This window comes from Pan paniscus, chromosome 9 (genome assembly GCF_029289425.2).
Source record: "Pan paniscus chromosome 9, NHGRI_mPanPan1-v2.0_pri, whole genome shotgun sequence".
Lineage (NCBI taxonomy): Eukaryota > Metazoa > Chordata > Mammalia > Primates > Hominidae > Pan > Pan paniscus.
Genome location: NC_073258.2, coordinates 9,941,353 through 9,958,210, shown reverse-complemented (window position 1 = coordinate 9,958,210; position 16,858 = coordinate 9,941,353). Strand labels below are relative to the sequence as shown.

General features: G+C 44.6%; 1 protein-coding gene across 11 annotated transcripts in view; it reads right to left on the bottom strand.

The window, feature by feature from the left end:
* PPFIBP2 (PPFIA binding protein 2) overlaps positions 1-16,858 on the bottom strand; it is a 144,175-nt gene that overhangs the window by 100,967 nt on the left and 26,350 nt on the right. For 9 of the 11 annotated variants that reach the window (XM_055095181.2, XM_003819108.5, XM_024930629.4 and 6 more), the window contains exon 2: positions 7,163-7,262. In XM_055095181.2, the coding sequence (XP_054951156.2) occupies positions 7,163-7,226 (64 nt within the window). In that variant the 5' untranslated portion in view covers positions 7,227-7,262. Of the gene's footprint in view, positions 1-7,162; positions 7,263-8,202; positions 8,357-16,858 lie in introns of all 11 variants that reach the window. The other 2 variants (XM_055095182.2, XM_055095184.2) reach the window with 1 other exon arrangement.

The following is a 16,858-nucleotide window of genomic DNA, read 5'->3' as shown; positions in this document are numbered from 1 at the left end:
CAAATGACGACTAATACAATCTATTACTGACAGACTATCAAATTTTAAGGAAGAAAACTCTATCATGAAAAAAAAGAAGCAGGACGAAAGAATCAACTATGACTGGAGAGGTTGTTAAAATTGTTAAACAAAATGCTGTCAACTAAAAAAACAATAATTTGGAGAATATAAAGATACTAGAATACTGAACGAAAATAATGTGGAAGATGGGGCAGTGATGAGAATTAAAGCATTCTAAGAGTCAAGTTATTATTTATTTTATTTTTTGAGACAGAGTCTGGCTCTGTCACCCAGGCTGGAGTGCAGTGGCACGATCTCGGCTCACTGCAAGCTCCACCTCCTGGGTTCATGCCATTCTCCTGCCTCAGCCTCCCGAGTAGCTGGGACTACAGGTGCCCGCCACCACACCCGGCTAATTTTTTGTATTTTTAGTAGAGACGGGGTTTCACTGTGTTAGCCAGGATGGTCTCAATCTCCTGACCTCGTGATTCGCCCGCCTCGGCCTCCCAAAGTGCTGGGATTACAGGCGTGAGCCACTGCACCCGGCCGTCTTATAAAGAAATTTAATCGTAGTTTAAATTTTTTTCCACACAGAACACACCAGGCCAAATGCTTTTATATGTTAATTCTATCAAACATTAAAGAATAATTCTAATCTAACAAAGTATTTTAGATAAAATATAATGGCCAACTTGATGCTAACAAAATGGAAAGCCTCAGTAAAATGGACACATTTCTAGAAAAACTTAACTTGCCAAGACTCAATTAAGAAATTAAAACCTGTCCACACCATTAAAAGAAAAAAATCTTCAAACAAGAATACACGAGGCCCACACAGTTTTGCAGCTCAGTTCCTATACCTACAACTATAGCAAATATTTAAGGAACACATAGTTCCAGCCTTATCCAAACTCTTTCAGAGAATGGAAAACGAGGCACAGTTCCATAAAGGACTGGGAGATGGGGTCTACCAGTGAGGGAAAAATGGAATGAGGGCTGTCAAACAGCGGGTGCCCCAGTAGCTGTTTTGACCTCTTCATACAAAGGGCAGTCTTTGATAGCTCTGCCCCTTAGACACTCCTAAAACCCCCACTCCAACTCTTCTGAACAAAGTCCTAGCAGGGCTCTCCCAACCTGCAATGGGAAACAGCGAGTCCGATACTGATGACTGCTATATGCTGCTCCACCTCAGAGAAGCTGGGAACAAGATCAGTCAGGGACTGTTCAGAGTATGGACTCAACAGTCCTCAGCACCACAGCTGACTTCATTCACAAGCCAACGTGAAGAATCTCGGTCTTGATCAGAACTTTCTCCGCCCCTGCACAATCTTTTGTTGTTTTCTTTTTACAAACCCAGACGCTAATCAGAGTTGGCAGAAAGGCCCCAGCTGACAGGGCAACTTCTTTAACTGTCATAAAACAGACTCCTCTTAACTATTCCTCCTCAATCAGTACTGCTTGTTCATAACTGCATGAGTAACCTCCTGCAGAGCCAAGAGGAATAAGTGGCCTTCTGTGTCCTGACCACGTGGCTCTCTGGTCCCCTGCCAGAAGTGGCCTGACAAAGTAGCCACTGAACCTGTCAGTTCGTAAATTAAGCTCCATGCAAAATTAGTGTCTGTGGCAGTTGCTCTGGGCCATCCAGAGGGAGGTAATGAAGCAATATATAGTTCAATTTCAATTGTCAACAGTGTAATTCAATTACAGTGTAATTTGCAAGCAGAATCACAGGGACTAATCAGGAGGAAGACTAGATCAAAAGTTAACATCCTACTGGAAACTATAATAATGGTCTTTCATATTAGAACCAAGTCATTATTGACAAAGATCCTAGAGTCTTTAACAGCCACCCTTTCCAACTTTCTGATATAAAATACTGAGGTCCCAATCTAGTATAGACCCAATCTAGTCTAATCTAGTCTAGTATAGTCACCTGGGATTCAGCCATTCAGATTTCAAGAATTCAACTTTACAAGGAGTTTCATTTAATAGTCCTGCCTACAAGGCATTTCTTTTTGCATTTACAAGAACCAATTTCTATCTCTCACACCTCCCAAGCATTGACCACCTGAGATAAAGGTCACACCGTGGCTCTGGAGGGGCGTATTTGCCACTTGCGCATTAGGATGTCCCCTCAGAGTACTCCTGGTCTGATTGTTTACAGGAGTGATAATCATCCCGCACTGTTTGCACTGTTTTAGTTGATGGAGGAGGACACAGACTTTTTTTTGCACTAAAAGCTTAATTACATAAACATTGATATCACATGCCCAAAGTGCACTCTTTTTAGAAGGAGTTTTGGAAAGTAAACAGTAACCTAGCCTACTGTAATTAATAAGAGGCAATTCCTTGTTACATAGTATATGATTACTGGTGATCACTGAATACAGTACATCCATTTTAGTAGGAATCTGTGTTGTTTTTGTGTAAGTGGTTACTATTTGGGAGGTCCAGGAAGCCCATAAAGGTTTTTTCCATTGAAATACGTGGTAACTGTGAGAAAATACATTCTTTGGGTACTTGAGTACTTTGATGGAAAAGCAGTTGTGTTTTGGCAGTGGTGGTGGCACTACTTGACATCATGCAATCTAAAATTAATAAGAGAACATAAATAAAGACAGGAAGATTTAAATGTTCACACAAAAATGTCATTTCTGCAAGATCTGTGGTGTGGTGCCACAGTTTTCAAACTTCTTTAGCTGTGCCACCCTTAAGCAAAGGAACCCTTGCTTAGAAGAAATAACGTAAGAGAGACAAGAACAAAACCACTCTGGCTTAGGGATTGTGAGCAAGAGCAGAAAAGTATCCTTCCCTCAGTTAATTCTTTTCTCCTACAGACAGCCCCATGCATCAACATAAAAACCAGCCCAGGAATAAAAGGAGCCTGAAAGAGACTCAGATGGCCCTGGAATCAAATCTCAGCACTATGATCTTGGGGGGTAAAAATAATTTAATACTAATATCAATAAAACAAATAACATACACCAATTAAGCACTTTCTAGGTGCCTTATCTGCATTAATTCAACCCTCACAATAATATGAGACAGGTACTATTATTACCGCTATTTTATCAATAAGTAAATTGAGGCTCAGAAGAATTAAGCAATTTGTCCAAAGATCCCACAGCCAGCACTAAATGGCTGAGCTGGGATTCAAACCCCTACAGTCCAACTCTGTAGTCCATGTTAATAACCACAAAAATTCTTAACGTCTTTGGCCCAATTTGGTTCAGCCATCTTAATGCCATCATAAAAATGAGGAAAAGTGTCCTCAGCAATCTTGAGAAAAAGTAACCTGAACAAGGCATTCAAAAGAATGATCATTCTTTTTATCAAGAATGGCATAGAAAACATGCCCTCCAGATACTCACTAGTAACCTCAATGTTGAATAATCTGTCAAATAGCTCCTGTCAAGTATCTGTGTGAGCCAGTTACTACTTCAGGGATGGTTCACGGGACATACAAACTACTAGTCTTCAAAAAAAATAATAATAATTTGTTATTCCAAAATAATCAGTGAAACAAGGGTGAAAATAGAGCAAATAAATGAAGTTCAGTATGCAGCCAGATAGAAGATGTATACAGAAACCTGTATGTATACCTCCTAACCAATGAAAAGAGATTCTAGTCACAAAAGCAAATGAAAAAAAACATCTAACTTGTATTAAATGCTTATTAACTAAAATGCCTAAAACCACCAATTATGGCACTGGAGATACAGTGGCAGAGCCTCTGTCCTTAAGAAACTTACATGCTGGTGCAGGAGGCAGACAATAAACAAAGAGGCAAATATGAATGTGATAGGTCAGGTGATAAGTGCTATAAAGAAGTATAAACAAGATACAAGAACAGAGTTATGTGGGAATGCATGATAGACACAGTCAGGGAAGGCCTTCCGATACGGTAACATTTCAGCATAAGCCTAGATGTGGAGGAGGGCATTCCAGGAGAGGAGGGAGCAAGCGCATGGTTCAAGTGAGATACACCCTGGGACCGTAAAAGGGATGCATAAAGGGCCACGAAAGCCAAGCCATGCTAAGACCTTGCTGGCCGTGGTAAGGGCTTTAAACTTTATCCTGAGATGGGAAGCCATTGAGGAGTTTTGGAGAGAGGAGTGATATGACTTAATTTACATTTTCAGGTTTACTCTACAGCTCTGTGGAAAACAGTCTATAAGGGAGCAAGAACAGACGCAGAGAGCAATCAGAAGACCACGTATCAATTTTGCAGACCCTGGGCAAATCCAGCAATGGATGCACAAGCCTTCTACAATGAAAACCACAAAACTCAGATGGGAGAAATAAGAGCTTTAATAAATAGAATACTACCCTGTCCCCAGAAAAGATTCAACATGATAAAGATTATTTTTAGTCCCTCATTAATCTATCAAGAGCTAACATTTTATAGTGCTTACTATGTGCCAGGCACTGTTCTAAGCACCTTACACATGTTAACACAGGCAACTCTCTAAGATGGGTATTACTATTCTCATTTCTAATATGAGGAAACTGAGGCACAGACCATGTAAGTAACTTGTTGTAGAGCTAGGTTTTCAAACAAGTAGTCTGGCTACAGGTATTCCTCCCTACCAATCTGCAAAGAACCAATTTGCAAAGAATGCCTTCTCTCTACAAAACTCTCACACCTGTTCCAGACAGAAAAGCCCAGGAGCCCTTCTACATAGAACCTTCCAAGATGGAGGACTAAGGAAATGGAAGGATAGAGCAGTTTGTACTGGAAGATCAGAAGATTAGGTCTCCTGGGTTTCACACAACCCACACTTAGGGCCCCTCTCTCCACACACATCCCAGATTCCCCACTGCAGATCCTGGGTCAAGGCAAGGCCTTAAGGATCCAGCCACATAATGTCTCTCAGAGACAAAATGAATTTTGCCAGAGGCTCTGTCATTTCAAGAATGCCTGTATGGAGAAATTAGGAGGCAGAAAGAGGTACTGACCCCACACAAGGCTACTTTTCTTTAGAAGTCTGATTCATCTCTCAAAAATTCAATATTGTGAAAGTGTCAGTTCTTCCCAACATGATCTAAGTTAAATGCAATTGCAATCAAAATCCCAGAAAGTTACTTTGTGATCAAAAAACTGACTCTAAATTTTATACGGAGAGGCAAAAGGTAGCCAACACAACACTGAAGAACAAAGTTGGAGGACTGACAGTACCCAACTTCAAGACTTACTAAAGCTACAGTAATCAACACAGTGTGGTATTGGTGAAAGAAAAAATAAATCCATGAAACAGAATAGAGAGTTCAGAAATAGACCTGAATATATATCACAAAAATATAATCAAATGACCTTTGACAAAGCAGCAGAGATAATACGTAGAGAAAAGATAGTATTTTCATCCCTCCCTGACAACCATCAAAGAGGTCTGCCAGGGACTCGCTCAGTCTCCCCTTTGCTCTTTGGCTGAAGGCTCTGAAGTGATGACTGCCTCAGGCTTTCTCAGGGAATGATCCTGTGGCTCTTATCCCAATGCACGTGAGACCCCGAGGAGCTCACAGGTCAGTATCTCTAAAAGGATTGTTAGGAAATCCACTTTCTTGACTCTTTCTCCTCAATAAGGCATCAGAGACCCTAACCTAGAACAGGACATCTGTATTCCAGAGGGACAGAACTAATAGGATATATATATCTATAGATATATATAGATATAGATATAAAGGGGAGTTTATTAAGTACTATTAACTCACACGACCACAAGGTCCCACAATAGGCCGTCTGCAAACTGAGGAGCAGGGAAGCCAGTCTGAGTCCTAAAGCTGAAGAACTTGAAGTCTGATGTTCGGGGGCAGGAAGCATCCAGCATGGGAGAAGGATGTAGGCTGGGAGGCTAAGCTAGTCTAGACTTTTCATGTTTTTCTGCCTGTTTTATATTAGTTGGCAGCTTATTAGATGGTGCCCACCCAGATTAAGGGTGAGTCTGCCTTCCCCAGTCCACTGACTCAAATGTCAATCTCCTTTGGCAACACTCTCACAGACACACCCGGGATCAATACTTTGCTGCATCCTTCAATCCAATCAAGTTGACACTCAGTATTAAACATCACGACATCCCAGTCTATGGATCCTCTGAAAAGCAGGACATTAGTCATGGCTTCTCAAGGGCCCTCTATCCACTGAGAAATTGAGAAGCAGACAGATGATAGCTAGAATACATCACATTACCAACAATAACCTGAAGAAGCTGCAAGACACAGGCATACTCTCCCACTTCAGGCTCAAACACCAAGAGCCCTCTGTAAGTCAGATGAAACCCTCCAATGGGAAGGAAAAGCAAATGCCTGAGAAAGGGCAGTGTCAGGTACTCTGCGTACTTCCTGGGGTCTAGCCACACTTGGCCCAGTACCTTCCTCCACGCTCTCTTCCAGCCACAGCTCAAACAATGAAGAGCAAAGTTCCAAAGAAGCACATCCAATCTACCAATGAGGCCACTGAAGTGTATCAGGTAAAGTCAGAAGACTTGGGACCTTCTGGAAAGATTTCCAACAAAACGTTTGGTCTAATCAGTATAGGTTGCTCCCATGAAGAAAGGAATCAGCTGGAACAGCTAATTGATAGTCCTTTCAAATTAACCACAGCTTTGCTAGATCTTTTCTAATAAAAAGTCCCCTACTGGCTAATGCAAATATTAAAACCAAACAGTTGAGAGGGATAAAAAACAATATGGCATAAAGAAAATTTGAATCATTAATTGAATCAATACAAAACTGCCTCTCATCTCTGAAACACACTGGAGACCATCTGAGGACGCTGACACCTGCATTAGGTGGCAAAGTCTGCTAGATTTCAAGTTTCAGATCAGCTATAATAAGCCATGAAAAGCTCTGAAAATTTTACATTAGAATCAGTCTCACTGAACCCAAACTGCCTCACAGCCAGAATCCAAACTGAGACGGTAGATGGTAGGTACATCCACACTGTCTCAGCAGAGACCAGAACGATCACACCAGACATCAGAGAGTTGTATAAGTTCGTATCAAAGAAAAAAAAGAGATTACATACACAATAACACTACTGAAAAATAAATATAACAAAAGGGGCTTTTCTCTATGCCAAAAAAAAAAAAAAAAGTAAAAGGAGAGAAGCAGTTTCTGGAATGTGGAGGATGAGACCTTGGTTGCTGGGGTTCCCTGGGCGTACCTGCAATGATCCCGTCCATTTGCTCCAGGGCAGCTTCCAGCGCATGACTAGCATCAGAAGCCATGACTCCTTTTGCCTGCCTGGTCTCCTCCTCTTCTTACTGAAAATTCAGATACAGAACAAAGGAAAAATTACAGAGAGTTCCATGTTACGCACACAAGATCGCAAAAACCTTTCATTCCATCATCACACAACGTGTTTTCATAAGAATCATAGTAGCCGACATGTAGTTTCTGCATCTCCATGGCCTTTTCCCTCTTGGCATGAGTGCTTTTTCCATGAATCTTTAGCACACAATCCCACTCACTTCTGTAATGAAAAACCACCAGGGCTCTCCAGAGTCACCTGTGGCAGCAAGATGGCAATTGTTAACACCTCACCAGGTGTAACAATTGGAGTCCCAGGTTCCAGAAGCTCCGACCCCACTGTGAAAGGCGCCACTAAGTGGCGTAGGAGAGCAGCGCACCTAACAGGGACACTGTCAGGGCGTACAAGGCAATGCAGCACAAGGGCAGGGCCTGGGACAATCCCTGCAGGCATTTAACTGTCTTACATCTGCATTTGCCCTAGGCCTGCAGTGCTTTCCTTGGGTGGGTGTCAGCCAGGCTGAGAGGGCTCAAATGCCACTTCCACTCCTCCAATTGGGAAAGGGTGCACTGCCTAGGAAGTCTACAGGCCACAAGGATGTAGAGACAGCACCCAGGAGCAACATAACTGACCATCTTAGATCCACTCTACCCAGCACGATTTGAGGTTCAGAATCCCATCTTTTCAGGGCAGATGAACACCTCCAAGGATACACAGTCCGGCCACTCCCTTAATGCTGTATCCCCTAGCTATAGCAAAGGGGAACTGCCCAATGCCCCTCCCCTGTCCCTCAGGCAATTGCTTCCATCTCTGGACAACTCTACCTCAAGGAAGGTCTTTAGTTTAAACCCTCTTCCTGCAGCCTCCTCTCATTTTTCTTGTTCCCCACCCTCTCCCTGGGTAGCAAGGAGGGATTTACAATAGCACTTGTAATCCCAAGAGAGTTAGCTCACATCTGTAAACTGGAGGAGTTGCTGTTTGCTCATTCAGCAAATCTACACGTGCCGAATGGCCATACATGCTGTGGAGAACAGAGGCACGGCTCCCACACTCAAGCATGGTGCAGCAGAGGAAACAGGTGGTTCTGAGGCTCTCTGCCAGTTTTTCCTGCAAAGTGGGACATTTAGAGTGAAGACAGGAAAATGGGCACCACCCAGGAATGGCTTCAGAGATGGTGTGGATAAGGATCTCAAGACCAAGGAACCACACTGGACTGCACTAGGAAATAATAATTAAATCCACAGGCTCCAAAGTCAGATAGCTTGAGTTCAGACCCAGCTCTGCTACGTACTGTGTGATCTCTGAGCCTCAGTTTCCTCATCTGTAAAATGGGGATAACAGCATCTAACTCATAGATGTCATGATTAAAAGTATGTAGAGAGCACTAAGCACATTCCTTTGCACAAAGTGTTCAATATGTTAGCTTTTTTTTTAAGTGAGGATATAACATCAGGACATATTTTTGCCAGCTCAGAGGAAACTTTAAACAAAAATAGGTAGGTGCAGGGAGGGAGAACCAGATAAACTCAGGAGGCTGGTTCGTTTGGAGGCGGCAGGCATGGGGAAGGAAGATAAGCAACTATGCTTGTGGAGGGGGAGAGGGCAGGGATTTACAGGTGCTAAGGCCAAGGAAGGTTCAGAAGCAGGCATTCAGCCTCGGGGGTCAAGAACCACTGCACAGTTAGCTTAGAGAGAATGAGAATGGGAGCTCGCAGGGTGTCGGGGAACTTCAGTGGCACCTCAGGGCCCTGGCAGGAGCCAGAAAAGGCTGCAACAAGGAACAGAGCTGCTCCAAGGTGAGAGGAGCAGCCAGGCCGCTACAGAGCGAATACGGTGTGGAAATCCTGGGGCCTGAATGGAGGCCAGCTTTGGTCAGGATAAAAGAAGAGGTAGCAGGGAAAAGGGGGGAAGCAGGAGGAGGGAAACAATATGCAGACTCACCTGTTCAGCATAAGGGATATTAAAAGTTTGAAATAATCCCTCCAAATCCTTCCCACTGCTCTTTCTCTAAGGGGAAAATTCCCAACTCCTTACTGTGGCCTATGAAGCAGGTTTCAGGATCAGGCCAGGCCATGCTCACATCTCTCCCCACATGGCTCATGCTTCAGCAGCACTGGTCTCCTGTCTGCTCCCGAGCCCTCCAAGACCTTCCCTCCTCTGCAATATGCCTGCCATCCCCCTACCCTGAGCTCACTTCCTAGTTGTCTGCACAGCTGATTTATTCTCATCCTTCAGGTCTCAGATCCAAAGTATCAGAGAGGGCTTCCCCACACCGCCCCCCGGCACCACGTAAAGCAGCCCCTTCAAAGCACGACAAATCCACAGTATCTTGTTCTATGTATTTGTTTCCTTGCTAACTGGCCACCTTCTCACAGAGGCAGAGGGACCCTGTCTGCCTTGTTTACTCCCAGGTTCCCACTGTGTAACAGATAGATACTTATGAATAAATGGACAGATCCATGCAGCCAGCATTGTGCTAGGCCCTAGAAGGATATTGATAAATCAGACCTAGTATCTGCCCCCATGAACCACACAATCTAGTGGAAGAGATGGAAGTATGAACAAATAATTATGACAACAGTGCAAGGTATGTTGATAGAGGCAGGTGTGCAAGTTCCCTGGGTCTTGAAGGATGATAGAAGCTTTCTCAGAAGGTGAGGAGGAGAATGCTGTTCCAGGCAGAGAGTGTGGTGCACATGAAAGCCAGGGAAGCATGTAAGGGCAGGATGTAGTTGGCAAAGGCCAAAACGGTTGATGAGATTACGCAGGAGCACCCAGCTGCTCAAGATGAGTCAAAGCCTTCCATGGAATTCACATATGCAGTACAAGGGCAATGCATGAGAGGAGCCTGGGAATCACACCCACAGCATCAGGGGCCTGGATGCCAAGGCCTAACAAATCAGGTGGCCTCAGATGTAAACATGACAGAGTGTCAAACCCAGAGGGCCCAGGCTATGTGCCCCCGCAACAGAAGGGCCATAAAACAAGACCCATGGGCCCTCTGCCCAGCGATGAGTTTGTACTTGGCAAACAGCAAGCTGGGTGGACCTGTGGGAGCTGGCCTGAAGTGAAACATGATTCAAGGTGTATCCTATTCACAGTGCATGACTAGCATCAGAAGCCATGACTCTTTTTGCCAGCCTATTTTCCTCTTCCTGAAAATTCAAATACAAAACAAGGAAACATTACAGAGGGTTCCACATATGCATACAAGACCACAAAACCACTTAAATCCATTATCATACAATGTACTTTCATAAGAATCCTAGGAGCTGATGTGTAGTTTCTGACAACACGGAAGCAGCCAAATGGAAGAGATGCATAGGGCAAGGGACTGAGGAGTGGGGAGGGATGCATGGAGCTTCCACAGCCTCTCCAGGGCTGCTACCCAGCAGCACTTCCACAGGTTCACCAACCTGGAAGTTCTCCAAACCCCTTCCTTCATTTAGGGTTTCTTATAGAAGTTCCATTCCATAGATATGATTAATCCAATCATGGGTCACTCAGTCCTTGGTGATTGAACTCAAGCTTCAGCCCCACTCTCCTCCCCGAGGTAGGAGTCGGGAGGATTGGGAGTGGGGCTGAAAGTTCTAACCCTCTAATCACCAGGTTGGTTTCTCTGGTAACCAGCCCATCCTGCAGGAGTGGCCTCATTAGCATAAAGTTGAGTAAGGTTGAAAGGGGCTTATTATGAATAACAAAAGTTGCCCCTTTTCTGTGCTAGCAAACTGGAAGGAGACCAAATATATACTTTTTTTATTATAGTAGTCCCCCTTTATCCTTGGAGGATACGTTCCAAGAGCCCCAGTGAATGCCTGAAACAGAGGATGGTACCAAGCCCTATATATAGAATACGATGTTTCCTGTATCTACAGACCTCCGATGAAGTTTAATTTATAAATCAGGCACGGCACAGTAAGAGATTAACAATAATTAGTAATAACATAGAACAATTATAATACACTGTAAAAACATTATGTGAATGTGATTTTTTGTTTTGTTTTGTTTTTGTTTTTGTTTGAGATAGGGTCTCACTCTGTCACCTAGGCTAGAGTACAGTGGCATGATCTCGGCTCACTGCAACCTGCACCTTCCAGGCTCAAGCGATTCTTGTGCCTCATCCTCCTAAGCAGCTGGGATTATGGGTGTGTACCACCACGCCCAGCTGATTTTTGTATTTTGGATAGAAGACAGGATTTCACCATGTTGGCCAGGCTGGTCTTGAACTCCTGGCCTCAAGTGATCTACCCACCTCGGCCTCCCAAAGTGCTGGGATTACAGGCGTGAGCCACCATGCCTGGCCCTGTCTCTTTCAAAATACCTTACTGGACGGTACCTTGGGTAACTGAATCCCAGGAAAGCAAAACCATGGGTAAGAGGGGGCTACTGTATATCATAGTATCACAGGTCTCAGAGGTAAACATGCTGTCTGATGACATGCAGTGCGTTCAGTGTCTTCCACATCGGTTCCTCCCACAGGGACACAGCATCTCCTAGGGAGCCAGCGCTCCTCAGGGATATGGGGCTTAAGTGCACCAAGCTCCAGAAGCAACACACCAGGGAGAAGACAGAGAGAGCCAGAATCCAAGCCAAAATCCCAAGCGACATGTGAAAAATCAGGGTGACATCTAAGCAGATGGTGGGAAGTAGATTTTTTTTTTTTTTTTTAGATGGAGTCTCACCCTGTTGCCCAGGCTGGAGTGCAGTGGTGCAATCTCAGCTCACTGCAACCTCCGCCTCCCGGGTTCATGCCATTCTCCTCACTCAGCCTCCCGAGTAGCTAGGACTACAGGTGCCCGCCACCACGCCTGGCTAATTTTCTGTATTTTTAGTAGAGATGGGGTTTCACCGTGTTAGCCAGGATGGTCTCGATCTCCTGACCTCGTGATCCACCCACCTTGGCCTCCCAAAGTGCTGGGAATACAGGCGTGAACCGGGATGTAGAATTTAAATCATGCTCCCCAGCAATGAGAGGAGAGCTACAGCAGCTACCCAAGGGCCTTACACAGCATGGACAACAGAGGAATCAACAATGTGCCATGGGGACTGTACGAGGGGCACCCCACCGCCCAGGAAAGAAAGAAGTGGACACAGAGAAGGATATTGCTCTTATCACACACAGTACAGTGACAGTTGTTACATGGGACCAAAGCACTTTTCATTCTCTCTGGACACTTAACATAGCTGGCATTTTGACCCTAATGAGCAGGCTGGCTTCTGATACTGAGACACTGTCTCATCCCTGGCCATAAACATAAGGCAGGGTATGTTGTTTAAGAAAAAATGCAGTCCATCCACAATTCATCCTTCCTTCACTCACAGGCCTATGTGTGTGCTGTCATCTTCCTATCTGGGACAGCATCTGAGGCTGGGGGTCCTGCTCATTACAGGACTTAACCCTTCTCTTCCCTACCAGTGAGGGAGAAAACGATCCCACACCCCTCAGCTGTAAATGCAGCCAGTGAGGAAAAGCCATGTTTTAGAATGGCAAGGTATGATGACATGCCACAGCCACATGAAGTGCACCACACAAAGGCCAGTTTGGCACCTGGAAGTTGATCAGGGAGCAAGATCTGTATGTGTTCTAAAATTTAGAAAGTGAGTCACAATTGAACCCCATCATCTGGTATCTTCTGAGGCAAACAGTGATTTATATACTGTGTTAACTCCTTTCATGTTTGGCAAAAGAAAATTTGAAGTAGGCAGCAACCACTGATGAAGGTAAGTCGGAAGCAAGTAAACCTTTGTTTACTCCACCCACACTGAATTCCATTTCTAAGCTTCTTTTCTCTCAATAAAAATGGTCAGGTTGTAATTGATGTTTGGAGCAGGCTCACATAGCCCTGGTTGCTGAAATGAACTAGGAACAGATCTGGAAGTCACCGCTATTCCCTGTTCCTCCAGGATATTCTGAGCCTTGGACACAGTTGAGCCAGAGCCAAGACCTGACTCCTCAGCAGCTGCCACTAGACAGGGGCCAGTGTCTCTGCCTGGAAATCAAGGCCTGGGGAAGGAGGCCTCAGCCAAGAACCCCACCACAACCACAGAACCTAACTCCTTTCCTACCTCTCCCTTCCCCAAGTGGCAAACAGATGATAAAGAAGTGTCACTATATTACAGGAAACTGGAGTCTTTTCCCAATAATTTACAGGCCTCCCATAAGCCATAGCTGCTCTTAAATGGTTATTTTAGGAAATACCTTTTGCTATCCCTAAGCTTAAGAGAAAGCCTCTTTAAAGGATCTAAGAAACCTCTTTGGTAGAGTGGAGCAAGAAGCCATTTGGAGCATCCAAAAATAAAAAGGACAAAGACAGATATGAAGGAATTTGATGGCAGCGCTAAATTCTCAATCACATCCCATATTAACCAACAACTACTTTCTTTCTAAAGGGCAAAGGAGAGAGAGTACAGCTTTTATATACAGACAGACTTGAGTGAAAACATGGGCTCTGCTGCATAATGGCTGTGAGTCTTTTAACCTCTTTTAGCCTCAATTGTCTCATCTGTAAAATCAGTATAAAATCAATTTCATTGTTTTGGGCAAATGTAAACAAGACAGAACTCCGGTAAACATTGCAGGCTGAACCTAAACATTTAATTTAACTGCTCATTTAACAAGAGAGACATAAACTCAAAAGGACACAAGGTCATAGCCATAAGGGAGATGCTAGGGTACAGTTCTGTAGCAAGCCTGCAAGGTCAGCCAGTTCAAAAGCTCTGGGAGAGACTTCCTCAGTCATATGAAATTGACAGAACACCTGGTGCATCTGAACATCTTAACAGACTTACATAATTGGTGAAGACTTTGTTTAATTCAATAAGAACAGATAATGACAAATGGGGGGAAAATAATAAAGCAGCAGAACAAGCATTTTTCTAGAGATACAGATAAAAATACATGACTAAAAAAATTAAGCAGCTGCATCTGAGGAAGAACAATGGGGTGGGGAGGTGGAGAGGTGGCTGTTTTAACAAATTACATACAATTATTTGAGTCTTTAAATTGTGTGGATATACAGTGGTGATTAAAATTAAAAGAAATAAAAAAGATTAAAAGAAATAATACATGTGGCATGGCAGGCACAGTGCCAAGATTAAATTAATGTGGCATCTGTCTCCTCTTTAGTTACCTCATATTGGGCAGATAACTGTTAGCTACTTGCTAAGGGTTTATCCAACATTATCTCACTTAATCCCCATACCAGTTAGGAATTATTCTCCCCGTTACAGATGAGAAAACAGATTAGGCAATTTGCCTGAGGATGCACACCATTTTTCCTCCTGTTCTTCCACTTTCCTGAGACAGAAACCCATTTGGAGGGTTCTGAGGATAGAGTTGACATGATCTGACTTAATCTTTTAAAAGGATTACTCTGGCTGCTTCTTGGAAAATAGACTGCAGGGGACGCAGCAGTGAACACAGGAAACCCAGCAAGAGATGAAGTGACTCAGACCATAATGAATTAGTTCTAATTCCTGATATACCTTGAGGACAAAGCCCGTAAGATTTACTGATAAACTGGACATGGGCATGAGAGAGCAGAGTCAAGCGTGCCTACACGGTTTTTGCCCTGAGTACCTAGAGAATGTGGAGGCCTGCAGGAGCAACAATGTGGGGTGTCTGGGGGTGAAATCAGGAGATTGGTTTTCGAAACGTTCAGCTTAAGAGGCCTATAGACACCCAGGAAGTTACGCTGAGTAGCCATTTGGAAATAGGAGTCTGATGTTTACAGAGAAGTCTGGGATGGAGATGTCAATTTGGGAGGCATCTTCATAAAGATGTATTTAAGCAATTGCATGAAGTGACTTAAGAAGTGGTATAAAAACAGAGGAAGCCCCAGGACTCCCTGAAACACTCCACCATGCAGCCACCGGGGAGAAGAGGAATGGACAAAGGAGACAGGAGGAGCACCAGAAGTGAGAGTGGCACCCATAAGCGAACCAAAGGGTTTCTGGATGGAGGGCGCAGTCAGGTGCACCAAATGCTGCTGAATAAGACCAGAGCACTTCTCTCCAAACTCACGCTACTGGTGATCTCATCTACTCACACAGCCTCACCTGTCCCTGTATTACCTCACCCTAGATGACTACAATAGCCTCCTAACCAGTTACCCTCCTCCGAACAGCCCTCCCCATTCACTCTGCACTGAAGATTCACCTATCTCGTGGTCCTCAAACTTTGCTGTTAATCAGAACCACCCTGAGAACTAATCAAGCAAGAGGCCCAGCCTCCTGTAAGTAGAGAGCCTGACCTTTATGGCTGATCTAGCCATTCGGGTGACTCTGATTCTGACCAAAGTTGAGGAACTGATGGAATGCAAACACAGCCCTGCACCAGGCGCCCTTTTGCTTAGACAGCCTCAGGGGCTGGCCACCAGCCACACAGTACAAATCATGGTCTATCATCTTATGGACTCAACCTACTTGGTCACGGCTTTAACTTTTACCACACATACCTTCTGGCAGATCTGCCCCATCCTCACCAGATGCCTTATCACTAGTGGACTGATCCTAATTGTTAGTTAATTGGCTGTCTGCACTGCTTTCCAGCTTTTATGCCCAGGGCTACAGCTGTCCCTGCTAAATTCCCATCAAGCCAGCTCTTCCAGGTAATCGTACTTAATTCTGACTACCTAAATGGGATCTCCCTGATCATCTTTTTTCATCCTGAAGGAAAGGAATGACAGCAGCTGTGCACAGCCATCTCCCTGAAAACTGTGCCACGTGTCTGGGTCCCTGTGGGGTCCCCCATTCTGTAAGCACTGGATAAGTGTTTACAGATTTATTGATAAAATAACCAATTCATTGTCCATGGGAAGCTAAAGCCTGGGAGATAGTGGGGACTGGAGTGAGGTTGCAGCATGTTCCCCTACAACAGCCCCAAACTCTTCCCGTCCTGAACACCCACCTCCCTCTCTATATTCTCACAATGGGTGGGACCCAAATGCTTCCCATCCCACCTTGGTGATGCCCCCATGGTCACCAAGATAAAAACCTGGGAGTCAGCCTTGGACCTTCCCTTTTGTTACCCACATCCAACTGGGCACCAGATCTGGTAAAATCTCCTCCCTCACTCTCTTTCAGATCTGTCCCCTCATCTTCACCTGCCCTGCCGTCATCTCCTATCAGAGTGGCTGCACTGGCTTCTTAACCAGTTTCTCTGCCTCCAGCCTCACCGCCCCCCCACACCCCTCATCCTCCACACTGCTGCCAGGAGGGTGGGTCTATTTCACAAATCTTACCAAGGCTTCCCAGCGTTCACAACGCTTCACCAGCTTTCTATCACTCAGGCAACAAAGGGGTGCTTGGGGACCTGGAGAGGAAGTTAAGGACCCACAGAGCAGTTAGGAGAGTGGGTTCTGTAGTCAGACCTGCATGTAGATCCAAGTTCTTTCCTTCATGAGCTGTGCCCCTGACAAGCTCGTTAACATTAATGAACCTCATTTTACCTAATTATAAAATTCAGGTGGAAAGAGACACATTGTGCGACTGTAGAGATTCAAAACTGGGTGGGAAGTGACAACCCCAGCAGTTTTCATTCTCCTGGCCATATCTGGCTCCTGCCCTGAGCAACAGCCAAGCTATTGTCCCCAGCTTGCTTCTGCTTTT